The sequence below is a fragment of the Pan troglodytes genome, chromosome 10 (genome assembly GCF_028858775.2).
Source record: "Pan troglodytes isolate AG18354 chromosome 10, NHGRI_mPanTro3-v2.0_pri, whole genome shotgun sequence".
NCBI lineage: Eukaryota > Metazoa > Chordata > Mammalia > Primates > Hominidae > Pan > Pan troglodytes.
The window spans coordinates 103,053,142-103,075,990 of NC_072408.2; the positions used below are offsets into that span (position 1 = coordinate 103,053,142).

A 22,849-nucleotide genomic window follows, 5' to 3' on the forward strand; every position below is an offset into this window, starting at 1 on the left:
GTCTCTACTAAAAATACAAAAATGAGCCAGAGGCAGTGGTGTGCGCCTGTAGTCCCAGCTACTCGGGAGGCTGAGGCATGAGAATCACTTGAACCTGGGAGGCGGAGCTTGCAGTGAGCCGAGATCACACCACTGTGCTCCAGCCTGGGCGACAGAGCAAGACTCTGTCTCAAAAAACAAAACAAAACAAACAAACAAACAAAAAAAACAGCAAAAACCATTGCAGACTGTAAAGAGTAAGTAAATAGGTGAGCAATACCTACTTTTGTTTACCTTTTTTAAAATGAACAATTTGTAGATATTCACAGAATGCAAATACTTGTTAATAAATGAAAAGCTTGGGAGACATGAAGTTGGCCTCATGCCTTTTTTATACACAGTGATAATGATCAAAATAATTTAAATGTCCTTTGAAAATAAATTTAATAGTCTTCCAACTCACAGAAATAATAAAAAAGACTTCAGAACTTGTATAAGTTGTTTTTTTCCAAATATTATCCTTATTTACTTAATACCTTACACTTACTCTGTGCTGAGTTATTGCAGATCCCTAATAATATAAAATGTTGTCTTCCAGTTCTTTGACTGAGGTACAGGGTTCATTTTCTGTAATGAAATGGCTACTACCCTTTGTCTTAGACAATGATAGTATCATGACATGGAAATGCATAGCAGATACTGGCAGAGGAGTTGAACTCAGCAGAATTTTCAGTAAGAAGTGTTCAAATCCATCTTCATTTCTCTAACCATGCAAAATTTAACAAACGAAAAAAGACATGGGTACCTCATGAGCACCTATTTTGTTTATTCCTTACCCAGAAGTTTTTCTCCTTTTCTTGGGCTCTCATTGCCTTTTTTTTTTTTTTTTAAGTTGCCTCATTTCTTATTTCCCACCACATAGAAGCTTAAGAAAATCAAAGCTAATTCTGCCCCCTCAACTCCCACCTCAGTAAAAATGAAACAAGGAACATGCAAAGGGAAGTGCTAGGTTGCCATCAGTAAAAGGAAGAACAAATAAGTGGGCATTTCAACTTCTAAGAATGGAGGCAAAAACCTCATACTTTGCATAAGGGGTCTGTGCGGCCCCTGCTCACATTAAGACGTCGGGCGCCACCTTGTGGCCGACAGGAAGGAGGTCAGCTTCCAAGAAGAGGCCAGTAGCTTTTCGGTGACAGAGGCAGGAGGCAGCTGGGACACCTGAAGCTGGGATCGTGTCATGTGACCTGACAGCTCTCACGTAGGCGGAGGCGGGCACAGCGTAATGAGAATGATCAATATTTCTGTCAATAGCATCTTTCTTTTTGAGGCTCCGTCGGATTAAAGAATGAATCAAAGTTAAATAAAAACATGGGAAAGACTAAAGAGGGACATAAAACCTTTTTTTTTTTTTTTTTTTTTTTTTTAAAGAGAGAAGGTCTCGCTCTGTCACCCAGGCTGGAGTGCAGTGGTGCAATCACAGCTTGCTGCAGCCTCTACTTCCCAGGCTTAGGCGATCCTCTCACCTCAGCCTCTTGAGTAGCTGGGTGGACAGGCGCGCACCACCAGACACAGCTAATTTTTGTATTTTTTGTAGAGATGGGGTCTTACTCTTGGCCAGGCTGGTCTCGAATTCCTGGGCTCAAGCGATCCACCCACCTCGGCCTCCCAAAGTGCCGGGATTCCAGGCGTGAGCTACCACGCCTAGCCTCAAAACTGTTTTCATAACTGCATTCTTTAAGTGCAAAAAGCTGGAAACAGAATAAGGGCAGAAAATAATCACTCAGAGTCTGCAAAAATGTCCCTCCCCTCTGTGCCAGAGGTCAAGCGTTTTACTCTCGGCCTCTCTACTGTGTGTCTTTTGCCCTGACCAGCCCGTGAATGCCCTCCTGTAGGGCCCCGTCTGCAGCGGCTATGAGCGGTGTTGTCATCATTGTCCCTTGGCTTGTCATTTAGAGCATCTTTCTTTCTTCGCTGTCTGACCCAACAGCTCTCAGGTACTTGACTCTCCTTCCTGTTCCAGAGAAACCACATAGATGGGAGCCGAATGTACCCCAGGGAAGGAGAGAGCCCCAGGGACCCTCTTTGCTGAGGTCACACAGCTTGGAGGCCTCAGGGTCAGCATTTAAACCAGTGTTTGTTAAGCTGGAGTCGGAGAATCAGTGCCCTGGCATCTGAGTTTTCTGCAAGCATTTACGATTTTTTGTGCTTTCATATTTGATGATAGACTACAAAACAGAAGCATACTCCAAGTCACCTTATAAACCACAGTCGCCATGTGGCTGAAGAGTCTCCCTGGATTTCAGTGCCTGTGTGGGGCTCATTGCCTAATGGACAAAGAGCCCAGGTGGGTGCTGTAGCTACACAATGCCTTCCAGCCTGGTGAAGGCCATGCGACTCCACAGCAAGCTCTGTGAGGAGGATTCCCTGTAGCTTAAAAGGTAATTGTAGTTAACATTTAAATAGCACTTACTTTGCCCCAGGTGTAGTTTAAGTACGTTATTAGTAACTTCTGTAACTCTTACAACAACCCTGTATGATATGATACTTTTATCATATCAGTCCCATTTTACCTATGAGGATACTGAGGCACAGAAAGGTTAAGTAACTTCCCCAAAGTCCCGCAACCAGACAGGACGAGTCTTTGCTGTTGAACCCAGAGAGTCAGGTGCCAGAATCTGCGCTTACCTTCCAAATAGACAAAAGTGCTTCACTAGCACCTGCTTTGAGTTATAGAAAATAGTTATACAGCTGGATGCGATGGCTCATGCCTGTAATCCCAGCACTTTGAGAGGCTGAGGCAGGAGAGTTGCTTCAGGCCAGGAGTTGGAGACTCCTGAGCAACATACAGAGATGGTCTCCACAAAAAATTAAGAAATTAGCAGGGCGTGGTGGCACATACCTGTAGCCCAAGCTACTTGGGAGCTAGAGATGGGAGGATTGTTTGACCCCAGGAGGCTGAGGCTGCAGTGAGCCAAGATCGTGCCACTGCACTCCAGCCTGGCTAACAGAGTGAGACCTAGTCGAAAAGAAAAGAAGTATGCTTCAGTGAAAAACTGCATTCTTGACTCTAGAGAAGACTCCCTCCAGATGATGTGATTCTGATTTTTTGGAAGGTATTTTACAACGTTGTTGACTATAGGTAATTGATCATGAAATAATTCTCTTCTATAGACAGCCAAATTCTGTCTTACAGAGTGCCATTGACTTCCACCCCTAGTTTTGCCTCTATTTAAGCATTTATTTCAATGTTCTTCTTCTATAAATGCCTCTATTATTCGGATGCTTTTTTGAACTCATTATAATGTCTGCCTGGTTCCCTACTGAATTATGAGTGAAATAAAATCTCGAACGTGTTCGTTTTGATATCTGTATGAGAGCCATGATTTAACCCTCTTTTGAAAATTATTTTTTAACAAACCAATTTCTCAGTTGGGCACAGTGGCTCACACCTGTAATCCCAGCACTTTGGGAGGCCGAGGCGGGCAGATCACCTGAGGTCAAGAGATCGAGACCATCTTGGCCAACATGGTGAAACCCTGTCTCCACTAAAAATACAAAAAAATTAGCTGGGCGTGGTGGTGCGCACCTGTGGTCCCAGCTACTTGGAAGGCTGAGGCAGGAGAATCGCTTGAACCCGGGAGGCAGAGGTTGCAGTGAGCCGAGATCGCACCACTGCACTCCAGCCTGAGGGACAAAGAGAGATGCCGTCTCAAAAAAAAAAAAAAAAAAAAATCATTTGTCAACACTGAGAATGAATCACTTTTCCTCCTGCTCCTTTAAAGGAGGTATGCATATGATTCACATTTGACAAGCTGCTCTAAGTCATCTAACTTCACTCTACCATGGCAGATCACAGCTCTGCATTACAAAGGGAAAGGAGTTGGGGCAAGTAACAGGTGGTTTTGCCCTCTGGAGTAGGAGTGGGTGGGCCTCAGCCCCCTGTGACCATGGTCTTGGTCAGTGCTGGTAGAAATGGTGAGAGACCAGCCAGAGACGGGAAGGCCCTGCAGGCTGCAAGGTTGAGGTGAGGTCAGAGGAATCCAGAAAGTATCAGATGTGAAGGGGGCACCTCTTCCTGTAAGAGTAGCGATGCCTTTAAAAGCAGACTGATGGGCCTCAGTATGAAAACACAGAGTTCGATTCTGCAAAAAGAATGGCATTAAAATACCTGATAAAATTTTGTACATTCAAAATAAGGTCTGATAAGGACGGGAATAATAGACTGGGGACTCCAAAAGTGGGGAGAGAGGGAGGGAGTGAGGGCTGCAAGATTACCTGTTGGGTGCGGTGTTTGCTATTTGGGTGGTGGGTATGCTAGAAGCCCAATCCCCGCCATTATGCAGTATACCCATGTAACAAACATGCATATATACCCCCTGAATCTTAAAAAAGCGGGGGTCTAGGCAGGGGAAAGATAAGCATTTTCTTTTTTTTTTTTTTTTTTTGTGACACAGTCTCGGTCTGTCACCTAGGCTGGAGTGTAGTGGCGCGATCTTTCCTCACTGCAAGCTCCACCTCCTGGGTTCACGCCGTTCTCCTGCCTCAGCCTCCCGACTAGCTGGGACCACAGGCGCCCGCCACCACGCCTGGCTAATTTTTTGTATTTTTGGTAGAGACAGGGTTTCACCGTGTTAGCCGAGATGGTCTCGATCTCCTGACCTTGTGATCCGCCCGCCTCGGCCTCGCAAAGTGCTGGAATTACAGGCGTGAGCCACCGCGCCCGGCCAAGATAAGCATTTTCTCATTAGATAAAGGGAATTTTTAAAAAAAGATTTCTAGCATGCCTTTTATGTGTTCTACATTTTTGAAGCTCAGAGTGGTGGGAAATCAGCTAAGTAAAGTTAGGCAGATGAAACATTTTAACTTAGAGCAGGCTTCCATGTGCATAATAATCTATCAAACATAAATCTCAAGTACCACCACTTTTTCAATTGTTGATTTAATAAAAGCCACAGTGTACTGTCTGAATTACTCACATTCCTTAAAGTGGCATCCAGATAAATGGGCTTTATTGTACCTGCCTGTTAAGACATTGGACTTCATTAAGGATTCTAGGTATCAAGGAATTAATTTAGAAAAAAAAAATCGTTTAAATTTTTTTTCTGGTGAGAGAGATACTCATATAGATGAGTTTACGAAAATCTGTAGTGTTAGCGGTTATTGGAAGGGCGTACCTCCCAGCATGATGGTACAAAGTCTGTGTTTTCCAACACCCCAGAGGGCAAAATTTCCAGCTGGCAGAGGCGCAGTGGAATGTACAGTGTGATTGTATGTGAAAATAGTTGTGTAAATTATGAAACTTGATCTCATAGTTAAACTACATCGAGTGGAACGAAAACAATATGGAGAGCGCTGTGGCAGCTGGTGGCCCACTGCCCACCTGTCCCCCTACCCAAACCTCTGCCACAGACAGCCACCCATTTTCATCATGCAGATGGCTCTGGCCAGAGAGGATGGTGGGTCCCAGAGCTGCCTGGGGGCTCCACGATACCCCAGAGTGACTTCTGAGCGCAGACAGGAGTGACTGATCTTTGTAGATGCAATGATAAGCTCACAGGAAAGTAGTTTTCGACTCAGCTCTGAGTAATGTCTGGCTGCGATTTCCACCGGGAAGGCTACATGACTGCCCAGTCATCGAAACTGGTGGATCCACCAGGTTCAAGGAGTGGCTCAAGAGAGCGCGAGAAGAGGAGAACGAGGCCCTCAGCACGGGGCGAGGCTGGGCATGCCTCAGACAGGAGAGGCTGGAGCCCTTAGTCACCTCCACCGGAGCGGTGTTGCGCATAGCAACCCCTCTGAGTAATCCTCTGATGATCCCCTGTGCCTGCAGCTGCCACCCAAGCCCTGCAGCTTGGTTGAACTGTGGGGGCATTTCTGTGATTCCTAGTGAACAGCTCTTGCCTTCTCTAGGCGAGTTCCTTTATTCCAGAAATCTGGGAGGCCCTGAAGCAGTAGGTCCCCATCCCCACCACTGCTCCTCTGCCGGTTCCCTTTCTACTCTTTCACCTGTCCTTTTTGTCCTTTTTCTTTCTTTCTCTCCTTCTACCTTTGCCTGAGGTTATGGCCATAGCACCCATGGCTGCCACTTAGCCCATGTGTGGCCTCTGAGTAAAAATGTGATCAGCCGATCCCTCCACACCTAGTAGCATACTTTTTCGTGATTTTTTTTTTTTTTTTTTTTTGAGATGGAGTTTCGCTCTTGTTGTCCAGGCTGCAGTGCAGCGGCGCGATCTTGGCTTACTGCAACCTCTGCCTCCTGGGTTCAAGCTATTCTCCTGCCTCAGCCTCCCAAGTAGCTGGGATTATAAGCGCGGGCCACCACGCCCAGCTGATTTTTTGTATTTTTAGTAGAGATGGAATTTCATCATGTTGGCCAGGCTGGTCTTGAACTCCTGACCTCAGGTAATCCACCTGCCTCAGCCTCCCACAGTGCTGGGATTACAGGCGTGAGCCACCACAGCTGGCCTTTCTCATGATTTTGAACACAAGCTCTAGAGCGTAAAGATAACAGCACCCCAGCAAAGGGAGAATTTTTTTTTAAACAAAGACATCATGTATTTTAATAGTCAGCTTTTTGCTGCAGTGGTGCTGTGTAACCAGTTGCCCCAAGATCACTGACTTACAGTGGCATTTATTTTTCTCACAAGTCAGTGTCACGGATGCTGCTTCAGATGATGGGCGGGTGGGGCTTGGCTTCGGACTTTGGGTTGAGTTCAGGTCACCTCCATGTGTCTCGTTCTGGGGCAGCAGCTTCCTGGCAGCATAGCACAGGAGGAAAAGTGCCAATTTATGATGCCTCCAAGACCCCAGCTCGGCAATGGGATGCTGTCACTTCCCCGTGTCAGTCTCCTGGCCAAATGCAATCACATGGCAAAGCCCCAATGTCAGCACTCCTCCCACAGCCACTCCAGTGCAGGGCTACACAGTCACCTAAGGAGAGGGCAGTTGAGAACATTTAACAAGTCTGCCATATGGGTTCTCATAAGTCATGCCCAGAACATGGTCTCTGACACATGGGGTTGGATTGCAATGAAAAGTGATTCTGTGATGCACAAGAAGCTCCGAGGAGGCCAGGCAGGTGGAAATGCTAAGCGTAAAATACATGGATAGATGTTTCTGCTGCCCTCCTGTCCCATTCGGAACGTGATGTCAGTTAAAAGTGGGGGGTGGCAGTGGCCGTCCACTTTCCCACCTGGCATGTGAGCAGAGGCCCAACAGTCCCTTCCCTGCAGACCTCCAAACCCACCGGCAGCCTTCTGCCCTCAGGAGCAGATTCATCTGAGCAGGCACTTAAAGTTTCAAAGATACGTTAAAGCTGACTGACTGACGTGTTTGGCCAAGAAAATCTCAAGAATTTGCGACAACTGTTAGCCGTTCTTAGTGCCAGTGAAGAGAAGAAAGTTGTGGCTCATATCCGAGTCATCAGAAGGGTGGTTCATAGGAGGAGTTGGGACTCGTCAGCTGCCATGCATCCCAGCAAAGTGGGGGCTTGCAAGATTTGTGAGATGCAGAGGTGGTTTTGACCCAGCAATGAAATGACTGTCTTACAGACCATTGTGGTTAATACTGATTTCTGTAAAGACTATCCCCTTTAAAGAGCCCTAAATAAAATGCCCTGTGGGTAATTGGAGAGCACTCCTAGTCTACTTTCCTTTAATTGAGAGGAGTTGTGGGGTTGACAATATTGGTACAAATAACCCTCCCCAAGGCAATTATTCTGGCTTCCAGGTCTCCCAGAGCTGCCCCCTGGGTTGCGGTCACTCCAGGTTCAGTCCCCTGCCCCCCGCCCACCAGGACTTCAGTGTCTCCCTCCTATCCAAGGGGATGATCCCTAGCTCTCTGTGCCACTCACAACAGTTGATCTGGGCAAAGCTTTTGAGGCCAGTCTAACCACCTTTTTAAAAAATGTAATGAGGATTGATAACACAAATGGATTATTATTATTATTACTACTTAGAATCAATACCTACTGTCCTGAAAGTCCTCAAAGGCCTGAAATTGAGAAACTGCCCAGGAGTGGGGAAAAATTTCCTTGAGAAGGCCCTATTTGAGCTGGGTCACAATGGATGAGAAAGAGTTCACCAGGCTCCAAAGCTAAGGAACAGCATTTTAGCCAGAAGAAATAGCATTTAAAAAGTTCACACCAGAGTTGAAGGAAAAGGATAACATTGTGTATATAGCTTTTTGTCTCTTCATGGGAGAAATTGCTTTTCCCATCTGTGCATCTGTGATGGTGGGCTTTGACCTGCAGCATGGTGAGTGCCGGGAAAGGGAAGGTCTCTGCAATTGGCAGTGATTGTTCGGTTTCACAAGCATCCACGGACTGGGCAGCTTTGAGCATTGTATGGGTTATCAGAGTGCTGGCAATACAAAATAATCCAGCAAAGTCCTTTCCTCGTGAAGCTCATCATAGTAGGAAAGGCAGTTACACTTAGACATATACCACAACCACAGGAGAGAGATTCCAGGCACCTGTATAAAGTATGGGGTCCAGCATTTTAGTTAGAGACCGACTATATTAGTTATTTCTCACATTGCTATAGAGTAATACCCAAGACTGTATAATTTATAAAGAAAAGCGGTTTAATGGGCTCACAGTTCTGCAGGCTGTACAGGAAGCATGATGCTGGCATCTGCTGGGTTTCTGGGGAGGCCTCAGGAAACCTGCAATCATGGCAGAAGGCAAAAGGGGAGCAGGTGTGTCACATGGCCGGAGCAAGAGCAAGAAAGCGAGGGTCAAGGTGCCACACACTGTTAAATGACCAGATCTCATGAGAACTCAGTCACTAACTCAAGTATGGTACCAAGGGGGATGGTGCTAAACCATTCATGAGAAATCCACCCTTAGGATCCAGTCACTTCCCACCAGGCCCCACCTCCGACGTTGGGGATTACAATTCAACATGAGATTTGGGCGGGGCACACATCCAAACTATATCACGGACCCACAAAGAAATTGATGGGATGGGCGGGAATAGACACTTGTGTTAAGTGGGGAACGGTTTGAATGGGGACTCGTTCTGCAAGTGGTCATGTCATTAATCATTGTTCTGCATCATTCCCCATGCATCGCCGTCACTCGTGGGGACATGTGGTGAATAGAGGAGGATCACAGGGCCTCCCTGTATTTCTGAATTGTGGCTCCTTACAGAAATGCAGCCAGGAAGCTCCTGGTTCAGAGTGGCCCCTTGAGATGGAAGTGAAAGCTACTTTTTATTAGGTTCACTGGGGGAAGGAGGGGACAGCTGAGTTGCCCATTCTGAAGCCCCCTCTCTCCCCGCCAAGTTTGGTCGGCGTCGTGACCAGCAGCTCTGATCTGGCCTCCTCTCCCTGCAGGTATGGAGAGTGCAATCACGCTGTGGCAGTTCCTGTTGCAGTTGCTGCTGGATCAGAAACATGAGCATTTGATCTGCTGGACCTCGAACGATGGTGAATTCAAGCTCCTCAAAGCAGAAGAAGTGGCCAAGCTGTGGGGACTCCGAAAAAACAAAACAAATATGAACTATGATAAGCTGAGCAGAGCCCTGCGATACTATTATGACAAGGTAAACCCTTGACCTTGCATGGGGCCGTCTTGGGGAGGGTGGAATCCCCTCTGCGTAGTTCACTGATGAAAGAAAATAATAGCGTGCTATGAATCAAGTTAGAAAATAAAATAGGGGCAGTGCATACCTTCTTTTTGGAGAAAAGCTGTGCTGTAGGGATTTTCCCCACCCTCTGGACGCCCTTTGGATATTACTGAGGGTCACATTTTGTTTCTTCTGCATTTTCGTCTGAGTCTGCTGAAGAACTTTGCTCACAATAGAAATGAGATGCAGGCAGGCTCTGGGGCTTTCCTCATGTTGAATTGGTTGAATGACACAATGCGTGTTAAAATCCGGAAAGTCTGTTTATCCTGCCTGGTTTGTGGTTCAATTAAAGGGACCTTTCCTGGAAGGTGGTAGCTTTGGCAGATTATTTGTTAACAATTCAGTGCCTCAGTATCCTCGTTTATAAAACAGGAATCAGCATAGGAATAATAATAGGAATAGGAATCCTGTCTCAGGATTGTGGTGATGACCGACCGAGCCATTACATGTAAGTACTTAGAACACTGCTTGGTATGTGGTGCTTGCAACTTCATGGGAAACTTCCCTAATTGGAAGAAAAAACATGTTCATTTTTAAGTCATAGAGATGAGGCAGAGTGCTTTGATAAGTGATAATATAGCGTAGTTGCCAAAACCAGGACAGTTGGAGTGAGTTTTAATGCATTTCTGGAAAAGCAGTTTTAATGTGCTTGCTAGGGCAAAATTATTGCTGTTTAGGAGAACCATTTCATGCCTGTAATTGTTAGCCATTTCAGTTTGAATCTGTTGTTGCTGAATATTTAGCCTCTAAGACATAAAGGCATAGAGCCATGATAATGGTAAGCTTTTGTTCTGGTTTTATTGTTCATATTAAAAGGTGAATTAAAAACTGATTTAAATATTAGTTCCTGATCTATATTTAGGGTCTGCCGTCTGCCAACCTCTTTGGAATTCAAGACATAAGGATTATACATTTCAGGAAGTAGAGACATCATTAATTATAAAGTGTTCCTTTATGTGATCGTAATTGCACGTGATTGTGTCATTGAAATGCTAAAGGTGCTCTCCTTTAATGTAGCAATTAATTAATCCTGACTTACTGCAGAGTCCTACTAAGATATAAAAGCACTTCTTGCAAATTGCACTGTCTGAAAGCCTCGCAGATGGCTTATTGTTTTGCGTGTTTTCCCAGGTTCTAAGTTCTGCAGTGGGAACTGGGGCCGCTGAAGGAAAACCCTCCCGTTGCCTGCTGGCAGAGTGCCTAAAAGCTGGGCTTTGAGACTCAAAAAGCATTTTCATTGTTTTCAATCAAGGTATCAAAAAAAGAAGTCCTCCCTCTGTGTCTGGGACTTGACTCATCTCTTCGAAGCCTGGCCTGGGCCTGGGGGCTTAAGGGTTGTGTCTCTTTAGCATGAAGGGTTGTCCTGGGCTGGAAATGACTGCTCACAAAATTAGCAAAGCCATTCCTGTTTAGACTACATCTTATCTCCCTTGGGCAGATTTTAAAATCTCTAGAGAGAGCAGTTTCATAGCCTTCAGTCAACAAGTATGTTCTGGCACTTTCTGTCAGACGTCTAAGGTGCTGTGCTGAGCACTTCTTCCCCTTGTCTCCTTTAAACTTTACAACAACCCCATAGACAGGTGCTGCTGTCATCATCCTCCTTATACACATGAGAACGTGGAGGCTTGGATGAGAAACCTGCCCAGGTGCACACAGCCAGTGAGCAGCAGAGCCCGGATTTGAACCCAGCTGGTCCACCCAGGTTCCCAGCCAAAAGGCACACACACACCCTGCCTTCTGGGCCATTCATTTCCTTTGCCTTTGAATGTCTTGAGTTCCAGGTAGGCAGTCAGGCTGTCCAAAGGGTATTACAACCTAAGAAGTTTTGTTTATTACCAAGAGCCTCAGGCTGGGCATAGTGCCTCACACCTAATCCCAGCACTTTGGGAGGCTGAGGCAGGAAGATCACTTGAGTCCAGGAGTCTGAGACCAGCCTGGGCAACATGGTGAGACCCTGTCGCAACAAAGAATTAAAAATTAGCCGAGTGTGGAAGTGCATGCCTGTAGTCTCAGCTACTTGGGAGGCTGAGGTGGGAGGATCATTTGAGCCTGGGAGTTTGAGACTGCAGTGAGCTCTGATTGCACCACTGCACTCCAGCTTGGGCAGTAGAGGGAGATCCTGTCTCTTAAAAAGAAAAAAAAAAAAAGGAAAGAAACAAATTCAGTACTGAAAAATCCCAGCAAACGATGTGCATCAGGTAGAGCCCAAGGTCAGGAGTCCAGGTGGCTGGTGTGGCCTGCCTGCCTGCACTGCCCCTTTCTTTCTTGCCAGGCAGAGCATGGGGGCTGGCCACATGACCTTTGAGCAGCCCCAAGCATCAAGCTGGAGCTGGCAGTAAGGGCAGGAGCAGCCTCCTATCCTGTTGTATCATGTAGACTTTGGCCACCAGAAGAAATTGCTCCATGTCTTTCCTTCTACAGATATACCTGTCCACATGCACACACACACACAAGTATACACATACACACCTGTCCACATGCACACATACTTGTCCACATGCACACAGAGATGTCCACATGTGCACACCCATGCCCACATGTGCACACCCATGCCCACATGCACACACAGATGTCCACATAGATGTCCACATGTGCACACACATGCCCACATGCACATACAGATGTCCACATGCACACACACATATGCCCACATGCACACAGGCACACACACCCACTTGCACATCCACATGCACATGTGGCCATTGCCATATGCACACACATATGTGCACATGCATACATGTACATGTGCACGCATGGCTGGTTAATTCTTCCTTATAAAATGCTCTCAAGTGATGAGCAAGATGGAAAGTTAGGCTCTTAATACAGTTTAAAAAGAAAAGAAGGAGAGGGGGAGGAAGATGAGAAGAAAAGAGATGGTTGAGGGAAGTGGAGGGGAGAGGAAAAAAAGAGAGGGGACGGAGAAAGAGGGAGGAAGAAGAGGAGGCGTGTCAAAAAGAGATGACGAAAACCACACTCTATTTGACATTTTCCGATGACCTCTTTCTTCCTTCCGTTTTGCCAGTGTCACTCTGTGATGATAGGTGTTAGTTGACTGTGTGCATTGCCCGTCTGTGACCGTTTTCGACTCACAGAAATGGCAGTCTGAAGTGGCTCGGCCTCTCGCTTGAGAGATGGATTGGAGCAGAGTCTTTGTGGATGCAAAGCCACCTGGGCCACTGCCGTGTGCGCCACCCCGAACTTCAAGCTGCCCTGAACCGCGTGCGTTTCTCAGCGTCACGTACAGCTCGGCCTGACCGTTTGCCGTTTAGTGTTCTCTTCCTTCTCGGTGTCCTCCTCCTCTTCCTCACTAACATTCATCCAGAGCCTTTCAGTGCAGAAATCAGGTAGCTGCTGGACTCGGCGGCTGCGTCCTTTTTCCCATCATCTCTTCTGTCCTTTGCTAGCTGTCATTTCTTCCCTCTTGGCCGCAACTGCACATCCCTGGGTTTGTCCTAATAGGGAATTTTTCCCACTTGAGTAGACAAGCATGAGAATATCATTATTTTTATATGTTATATGTTATATTTTTAGCAGAGAAAAAAGTGGAAAATGTGTGCAAACTTGCAGAAGGCCCCCCCGGAGGAGGGTCGTCCCTGTGCCCATGCGGTCAGGAAGGCCCCGGAGGAGGGTCGTCCCTGTGCCCACGCGGTCAGGAAGGCCCCGGAGGAGGGTCATCCCTGTGCCCATGCGGTCAGGAAGGCCCCGGAGGAGGGTCGTCTCTGTGTCCATGCGGTCAGGTTGGGGCTGAGGCACTTTGATCATTGCTCCTCCTCAGAGTGTTCTTTTCCTCCCCTCTCAGATTATAATAGCGAGGTAGTTACAGCGTGAGCTCCAGCCTAGATCATGTGGGTTTGAATCCAGCTCCATGACTGTGGCCGTGTTGCCTAATCTCTCTGAGCCTCAGCTTCCTTTTCTGTAAAGTGGGTATAATAGTAGAGTCTACACTGTGGGGCTGTGGTGGGATTCACCGTGTTCACACGTGTGCAGGGCTGAGAACACGGCCCCAAACAGGGTAGGCACAATGAAGCATGAGTCAGAATAATAATACAGATGACAGTTTCTCTATCACCAATTTGAACATTTCAGACAGTGCAAAGAAGAAAATTAGAAACTGGGAGGATCACTTGAGCTCAGGAGTTCAAGTCCAGCCTGGGCAACATAGCGAGACCCCTGTCTCTTTTTAAAAAATTTAGCACAATTTATTAAAAAAAGAAGAGGCTGAGCAGGGTGGCTCACGCCTGTAATCCCAGCACTTTGGGAGGCCAAGGTGGGTGGATCATGAGGTCAAGAGATCAAGACCAGCCTGGCCAACATGGTGAAACCCCGTCTCTACTAAAAATACAAAAATTAGCTGGGCGTGGTGGTGCGCACCTGTGGTCCCAGTTACTCCAGAGGCTGAGGCAGGAGAATCGCTTGAACCCGGGAGGCAGAGGTTGCAGTGAGCCGAGATTGCGCCACTGCACTCCAGCCTGGCGACAGAGTGAGAATCTGTGTCAAAAAAAAAAAAAAAAAAAAAAGAAGATCAAAACCTTTGTTGCTACGTTGCTGCTCAGGCACATGGAGATAGGGAAACGCCGGATCTGAGTATTATGGCCCTTTTCACTTAGGACCTATCAGGAGCACTTTGTCGTGCTTTTTAATGACTGAAGACAGACAACAACAGTTTCTTTCCTCAGTTGCTTATTTTCATATATTTAATCTGTTCTGAAAATTCAGCTGTGAAGATGCTTTCTTATTTAAATGACTCTCCCTCACCGCTCTGAATCAAAGCTCTGGCACTTCTCTGAGCACCTGCAGTTGGAGCCAGTCTCCACCTTCTGGACTGTCTTAGTGACTGGTGGGAGCTTTGTGTCCAGAGCCCTCGAGGTTAAGAGTCCAGCTGTCCCTCAACCTCAGAGTCTCAGTTCATCCATTGGAAAGTGGTGATGGGAACAGCACCCTTCCTTGTCGGACTGTGTGAGGATGGAAAGAGAAGATAAGATGACGCGGATAAGGTGCTTAGTACAGTGTCAGAAACCCACTCAGTGGAGGCTCATCATTCCAGTTATGCGTATTTATAAATAACTGACTGTATTATGTTGTAGCTGTCTGTATATAGCTGCCTTCATTGTGGCCTTCTGGATGCACCACTTTTGTCGCTCTGGTACCTCGGACAGGGTCTGGCATGTATTAGTTGCTTAGTAAATGCTAGACGAGTGAACAAATGGATAAAACACTGATGTGTCCACTACTCAAGTGCACACCATTTATGTCATGAAAGTTGATATTAATGAGTGATAAACTAAAAAATAAAAGTAGTCACTGCTTGTTGTTTATTGTCCCGTAGTTTCCTAGGGCTGCCAGGTCAGATGACCACAAAGTGTAGGTGGCTTAAAACAACAGAAATGTGTTGTCTCACAGTTCTGGAGGCCAGATGTCCAGAGCCAGGGTGTCAGCAGAGCTGTGCTCCCTCTGACCCAGGTGGACTCTTTCCTGGCCTCTCCCCAGCCCCGGGCTTGCCAGCAGTCCCTGGCGTGCCTTGGCTTGCAGCGGCCTCACTTGGATCGCTGCCCCCATCATCACATGACATTCTCCCCATTCTGTGTGTCCAGATTTTCCTTTTTTTTTTTTTTTTTTTTTTTTGAGACAGAGTCTCGCTCTGTTGCCCAGGCTGGAGTGCAGTGGCATGGTCTTAGCTCACTGCAAACTCTGCCTTCCAGGTTCAAGGGAGTCTCCTGCCTCAGCCTCCTGAGTAGCTGGGACTACAGGCATGTGCTACCACACCTGGCGAATTTTTGTGCTTTTAATAGAGATGGGGTTTCAATATGTTGGCCAGGCTGGTTTTGAACTCCTGACCTTGTGATCTGCCCACCTCGTCCTCCCAAAGTGCTGGGATTACAGGCGTGAGCCACCGTGCCTGGCCGATTTTCCTCTTCTTATGAGGATACCGGTCATTGGATTAGGGCCCACCTTAATGCATTATGACCTCATCTTAACTTGGTCACGTCTGTAAAGACCCCTTTCTAAATAAGGTCCTAGTCACAGGTATTGGGGATTAGGACATCAGCATAGTTTGGGGAAGGACAAAATTCACCCTGTAACACCTCCATATACAGTCATGTACCACATAATGTTCTGGTCCACAGTGGGCCACATATATAACAGCGGTCCCATAAGACTGTAATTCCATATTTTTACTGTACCTTTTGTACGTTTAGATACGTTGAGATACATACATACTTACTATTATATTGCAGTTGCCTACATACAGTATTCAGTACAGTAACGTGCTGTACAGGTTTGTAGCCTGAGAGCATATAGCATAGCCTTGGTGTGTGATAGGCTAGACCCTCCAGGTTTGTGCAAGTACATGCTATGATGCTCGCACAACAACGAAATTGCCCAGCGACACATTTCTGAGAACGTAGCCTCATCGTTAAGTGATGCATGACTGTATTTCAGACACTGCTGGGCTTTTTGTTTAGATTTTTAAAATTACACTTAAAAGGAGAGTGTTGGTTTCCCTCTATAAGTGATGGTTTGATTCAGCAAATCCTAAAAGGAAACTGCTCCCCATGACAGGCACAGCACCTAGATTCTGCAGCAGGTATAAATACTAGACTCCGTGACAGGTGTGACACTAGAATCAAAGACACATAGCTGAGCCAAGTCCCCCGGGTGGAGACAGGTCCACCCAAGAGGAGTCCTGCCTTGGAGGGATTCAGAGTTGCTGGGAATTGAGCAGCTCCCTGGCCTCGAAGTGCACATGATTTTAATAGATGACTTAAATGGGAAGAAAAGGCGACCCTGGGGGCGCCAATCCCGGATTGGCAGTGCTAGGATCGGAGGCTCTGGTCACTGTGCTCAGAGGCTCCTTCCTGCATCTGCAGTTGTGCGGAGTGCGCGTGACGCAGGTGTGGGGAAAGTCTGGAGGGCCAGGGTTCCGCATCCGAGCTCCACCAGGGAACTGCTTTCCCCGGTTAAGCTTTTGTAGAGGCTGCGGGGCAAACCCAATTAGAATTCCAAGAAAGGAGTGATGCCCCATCCAGGGAGTGGCATGTTTTGCAACCCGGGTGTGGATGAAAGGCCCCTGTTTCATTTGAGAAACACACAGGTCATGGGAGGCGCCTGTGGCTGAGCCCGTGAGGGGCAGAAACCAGAGTCCGTAGAGGCCTAAACAGGACATTTAACTGAGGCCTGGGCATTTTACACTTCCTCTCTGTCAAACAGCTTTTTCCCTTGGTCTTGTTTTAAGCCCTAGGAGATAGGTTTGTTACTGTAGTTCTGATGGTGTGAATTTTTGGATAAGTTTTTTTTTTTTTCCTTAGGTTTAAACTGAGTCTTCCAGAAGGTACTGTTATAACCTGATGTAACAGTAAGGATCTTTTTCAGAGATTTTATTAACAAGCTAACAAGTCTTTCACTCCTTAACATCAGACAGATGGACCCTTCATCTTAGAGTGGAGAAGAGCGGGGCCCATGCCCAGAGCATTTCTGTCACTGGCCCTGACAACTGCCAGGCACCTTATGGGTCAAGCCTGAGGGGCAGGAATTCCTGCTGGGATTCACAGCATTCACCACTTCTTGAATAAGGCCTTGTTTTGGAGACACAGTTTCAACTCCCGTTGGCCAGACTGGAGTGCAGTGGCACGATCTCAGCTCACTGCAACCTCTGCCTCCCAGGTTCAAGCGATTCTCCTGCCTCAGCCTCCCGAGTAGCTGGGATTACAGGTGCGTCCCACCATTCCCAGCTAGGTTTTGTATTTTTAGTAGAGATGGGATTTCACCAGACTAGTCTCGAACTCCTGACCTCAGGTGATCGCTCGCCTCGGCCTCCCAAAGCGCTGGGATTGCAGGCATGAGCCACAGCACCTGGCCTAGGGTTTTTAATTATACATCCACCTCCAGTTGACACGGCCTCTTCTTTCACCTCTGCCTTTTCCTCAGCCATCCAGCCATCCCTTTGGAAACATACCTCCTTCCTCCTGAGGGGCTCAGCAGCTGGTCGGGGAGACAGACAGGAAACCAATTTTAGTAGAGAACCCCGTGTAAAGTGCTGGCATGGCCAATGCTGGGGCCTTCTGGGAGAGCAGGGAGGGATGTAGAGGCAGAGGGAAGGCCTCCGGAGGTCAAGACACTTGATCTGGATCTTAAGGAATGAGAATGAGTTTACCCGGCTGAAAAAAGTTAGAAGGGATATACCAAGAAGGGAACAGTGTGAGTAAAGGCAGGGACATGTGGATGAGTTTGACCTTTCAAGCACAGAGTATCTTGGGAGTGAGGGCAGGATGTGGTTGGAAAAGTGAGTGGGGAATGGAGTGTGGAGTATATCATGCTAAAGGGTTGGAACTCTGTGGTGAGAGCCAATGAAGAGTTAAAAGCTGGCTGGGTGCGGTGACTCACGCCTGTAATCCCAGCATTTTGGGAGGCCGAGGCGGGTGGATCATGAGGTCAGGAGATCGAGACCATTCTGGCCAACATGGTGAAAACCCCGTCTCTACTAAAAATACAAAAATTAGCCGGGCATGGTGGTGTGCGCCTATAAATCCCAGCTACTCAGGAGGCTGAGGCAGGAGAATTGCTTGAACCTGGGAGGTGGAGGTTGCAGTGGGCCGAGATCACATCACTGCACTGCAGCCTGGGCAACTGAGCAAGGCTCCATCTCAAAAAAATAAATAAATAAAAATACATTTAAAAAAAAGTTAAAAACAGGAGATGGGGGAGGGGGCGGGGAATGCTCACACCTGTAATCCCAGTACTTTGGGAGGCCAAGATGAGAAGATTGCTTGAGCCCAGGAGTTTTGAGACCAGCCTGGGCAATATAGTGAGGCCTTGTTTCTACAAAAACAAACAAACAGAAAAAAAACCCCAAAACCAAAAAACTAATAATAACAGATGAGCAAAAATGACAAAAAATTAGCTGGGCATGGTTGTGCGCACCTGTAGTCCTACTTACTGGGGAGGCTGAGGCAGGAGGATCACTTGAGCCCAGGAAGTAGAGGCTGCAGTGAGCTCTTACTGTATGACTGCACTCCAGCCTCGGCAACAGAGCGAAAGAGCAAAACTCTGTCTCTTAAAAAAGCAAGAGAGTGCTATGAGCAGATTTCCATTTTAGAAATAAAAATCTGTGTCTCCTCTTACTGTTCTTGGCATGGATCGTTTTACACCCAACCATACAGCCTTGATCTTTCTGGCCAGGTACCATGAATCTATTTCTCTCTGCTGGCCGAGTTGGCCCTATCACACCTTCAGCATGAGGTGGAGAGGGAAAAAGGATGGGCTCTGGTATCCCCATAAGGTGGGCAACTGTCTTTTGCTCACGAGAAGCTGAAGACACGGGTTCTCTCTGTTGTTGCAGAAGGAGACCTGGAAGCTTTCACAACCCCTCATCCTCTTCTGTCCAGCAGACCTTTTGTCCTTGCTGGCAGTGAACATTCAACCCCGGGGGAGGCTGAAAGCTCTGCTGGCTCCCTTCTCATCAAGAGAGGAAAATGGTGATAGGATGAAAAATCCTCCCGTCTCCACAGCAACCTCTTGGCTTAGCCTCACGATGTACTGAACAATCTTTACTTAATTGGAAGGGATTTCGGGGAGAACAGTCAAGACAAAGTCATTGGCAACCTATTCCTGGAATTAGAACGCATCACCTTCTTAACTTAATTGGATAATTCATTTTAAATTGGGCGTGCAATCACGACAAGAAAATGTTAGTATTAATAATACATATCTGAGATCAACTGCCTCTCCCAAGAAACCTGGCCCTGGTGGAATTCTTTAATTCCTCCAAAATAAATTTTGCAAAGATAAAATGATGTTGTCAAAGTGGAGAAGGAACAAACATCCAGCAGGCATTCATATCCCAGAACTTTCTAGAACACCTCTGTTGGTCATGGAATGTTAGGGAAGACCTGGACTCCCTTTGGGGTGTTTTATTGATCGAGGGGGCCCTCTGTGCCCGGCCCTGGGTGTGAGTGTTGAGGGCCTGGTGTGTTTTGTTGAGTGTCTTTCTTTCCTACCATAGCAGCTATTCAGATGGTTGGAAGCATAACAGATGGCAATGGGCTATTGCCTGGGGGCGCAGGGGATGACCAGGGCCTCTCTCGCAAGCTTGGGTCCTGGAAGCTGCTTAGAGACCTGTGGAGTGGCTGAACCGCCTCATGGAGGTCTTCCAATCTGGTCACATTGTGCCGGGAGATGGCAGCTGGTATCAGGGGACCAGGCTGCTGGGAGCAGGGGGCTGAGTGTTGACCGAAGGTGCTGCCTGTCTTGCACGTGCTTCCAGGCCAGCTTCCCTGTGGCACTCAGTGTTCCCCCAAAATAGGGCAGTTGCTAAGAAACAGGGATGAGCCAGAGGCCCGGGAGCGCCGTCAACACTGTGTTGATGAGGATGCTTCTGCGCCAGGGGCTCGGCTGCCAAAGCTCCCGCGGCCTTGCCAGATCCACTTACGTCAGGCTGTTGCCCAAGCCCACACCGAGTCTGCGTTTGCCAGCATGAGCGTTCCTGCTTCTGGGATTTGAGCTGCAGGAAAATTTAGTGGTTGTGTAGACAAACTCACAAAAACTCCAACATTCACAGCATAGCACCCACCACCCGCCGTCCACCCACGCCTCAGCTGCTCCTCTGCACGGCCTCTCCCCCACCCCTACCTGTGCTCCTCCACGGCTCTTCTCAGTTCCTACCCCAGTTTGTAACATAAAAAAGAGATGCTTACGTATGTGCAGCATTTTGTTTTAAGCCAGGCACTGTGCTAGGTATTTTTACATTTATTAGCTTATTTTCCAATTTGTGATGCACCAGTGCTGGTGGTCAATATTGAGCCCATTTTAGAGGTGGGGATGCTGAGTCTCCAAGAGGTGTAAATCACGGACTCAAGACGCAGCAGCAGGGCGGTGGCAGAGCTTTCAGACTAAGAGTGTTGACCCCCAAGGCCCATGCCTGGGCTTCCAAAGCTGGAGGGCGACACAGCTCCAGAGCCCTGGGCCCAGACTTGAGTCCTGTATGCCCAGTACTGCTGATGATTACCCCAAGGGCAGCCAGGGAGGAAAGACAGGCCCCCGGTATTTTTTAATTGAAATGACAGTGGAAAAACCGCTGGCAAGATTATCTGAGTCAGCTGAAAATGTGAGTTTGAGTGGCCCCAGAATACCCCACGCTTCCAGAAGACGCTTCCTACGGAAAGTACTGGAGCGTGACACTCCTCTGTGTGTGCGCCTCCCAGCTCTCGGCGGCCTCCAGGAAGGAGTCCAAGCTCCCTTCACCATCTCACCCCAACCCAACTGCCTTCCCTGCACCCCCACAGCCGCCCCCCACCCCAGCATCTTCTCAGGCCCCCTCCTTCCCCCTGCCCTTCCTGCCTGGCTCACTCCTGGCCACCCTTCAGACTCCTCTCTGTGCCTCCTCCAGCTGGCGCCTCACTTGGTGATGGCCGTGTCTGTTCCACGGCCCCTCCCAGAGGGACTTGGTTTCTCCTGCTGTCATTGCGTCTCCCTTACGGGGCCGCATGCTGGGTTTTCTTACCATTTCCTGCATCCTGCAGAGCCGAGGGCGTGGCAGTACCAATCAAGTGTAGTAGGAATGAGTAAGAAACAAGCATCCTTCTCCATGGCACAGAAGGGAGTCTGTCACCTTGGAAAGTCACTCAAGAGAGGATCCAAGAAAGCGTCTTGCCCTACCTACCCCTCCTTTAGCAAGTGAGGATCCTCGAGGGGAGGGGAGTTTCCAAGTCAACTGGTGACAAAGCCAGGATGAGAAGACACTCCCAGACCACCTGTGGCTAATGACACACACTGCCCCGCCATGCCATCTGCCAGCGCTGGAGGTGGCCACTCAACACAGGAAGGTCAAGGTCAGTGTTAGCAGCTCCCCCACCCAGCAGGGGAAAGGGAAAGACTTGCATTGGGGAGCAGTTTTATTTATTTTTATTTATTTATTATTAATTATTTTTAGATGGAGTCTTGCTCTGTCACCCAGGCTGAAGTGCAGTGGTGAGATTTTAGTTCACTGCAACCTCCACCTCCTGGGTTTGAGTGATTCTCCTGCCTCAGCCTCCTGAGTAGCTGGGACTATAGGTGTGCCACCATACCCAGCTAATTTTTATATTTTTAGTAGAGATGGGGTTTCACCAGGTTGGCCAGGCTGGTCTCGAACTTCTGACCTCAGTTGATCCACCTGCCTTGGCCTCCCAAACTGCTGGGATTACAGGTGTAAGCCACCACCCTGCCTGAGCAGCTTTATGTTCTATGTTATTAACACTTAAAAGGCCTTTGAATAAAAGTACCCTTGAGTGTTTAAGGAGAGCCAGGAGGGAGACAGGACTCCAGGTCCAGCCAGCAGCAGCGCCCAGCCAAGAAGGCGGGGAGAAAAATGCTGTGAACGTCCAGTCGAAGCCTCCCGGGTTGGGGTGTCCTGCCAGGCCAGCAAGCCAGCACTTCTCACTAGCACCCTCAGGGTGCCACGTGTACTCAGGCAGCAGGGATGAAGAGCGCCTCAACTTCAGGCTGGCCAAATTTGGTGAGATAGTTCACGCTGCAGTTTACTGGTGCCAGAAAGCAAAGAAACCTCAACCCAAACCACAAGAAAAGCTCTCCCGGGAGCCGACAGAGTCGGCCTGTTCAGAGACAGAGTTCCAGCCTTTGTTGGCAGCACGTCATTCTTAGAAGTCTGGAATGGGTGTGAGTGGGTGTGTACGTGTGTGTGCATACACTCCAAAGTTCGGCTTTGCACAAGGGACAGCCCAGGCTCCACCTAACCCGGTGCCTGTACCATCGCAGTGGGAAGGGCTAGTTGCACCCCAGTGGCGGCCCCAGGCTGTGCCTCCTCTGCCTCGCTGAACAGAGAATTTTAAGAAAGGGGTGTATTAGTTCCCCAGGGCTGCTGTAACAAATGACCCCAAACTTGGTGGCTCAAAACAATAGAAGTGTATTCTCTGAAGGTTTTGGAAGCCAGAAGTGTGTAATCCAGGTATCTGCAGGGCCCCGCTCCCTCTGAAGGCCCTAGGGAAGAATCCCCCCTTCCTCTTCCGGCTTCTTGTGGGCTCCAGCCACCCTCGGTGTTCCTTGACTTGGAGGTCCCTCACTCCAGTCTCTGCCTCCACGTCCCATGACCACCTTCCCTGTGTGTGTCTTTCTGTGTCTTCATGAGGACAGAAGCCATTGATTTCAGTGCCTACCCCAAATCCAGGATGATTCTGTGTCGACATCTTTAACCAATTACATCTGTAAGAACCCTGCTTCCAAATCAGATCACATTCTAAGGTCCTTGG

At 48.0% G+C, this 22,849-nt stretch overlaps 1 protein-coding gene across 1 annotated transcript in view; it reads left to right on the forward strand.

Moving 5' to 3' along the window:
• The window catches only part of ELK3 (ETS transcription factor ELK3), a 75,655-nt gene that overhangs the window by 20,219 nt on the left and 32,587 nt on the right, over positions 1-22,849 (forward strand). Inside the window, exon 2 of the mRNA XM_001146444.7 lies at positions 9,316-9,524. Coding sequence (XP_001146444.1) covers positions 9,318-9,524 — 207 coding nt within the window. The 5' untranslated portion in view covers positions 9,316-9,317. The remainder of the gene's footprint in view (positions 1-9,315; positions 9,525-22,849) is intronic.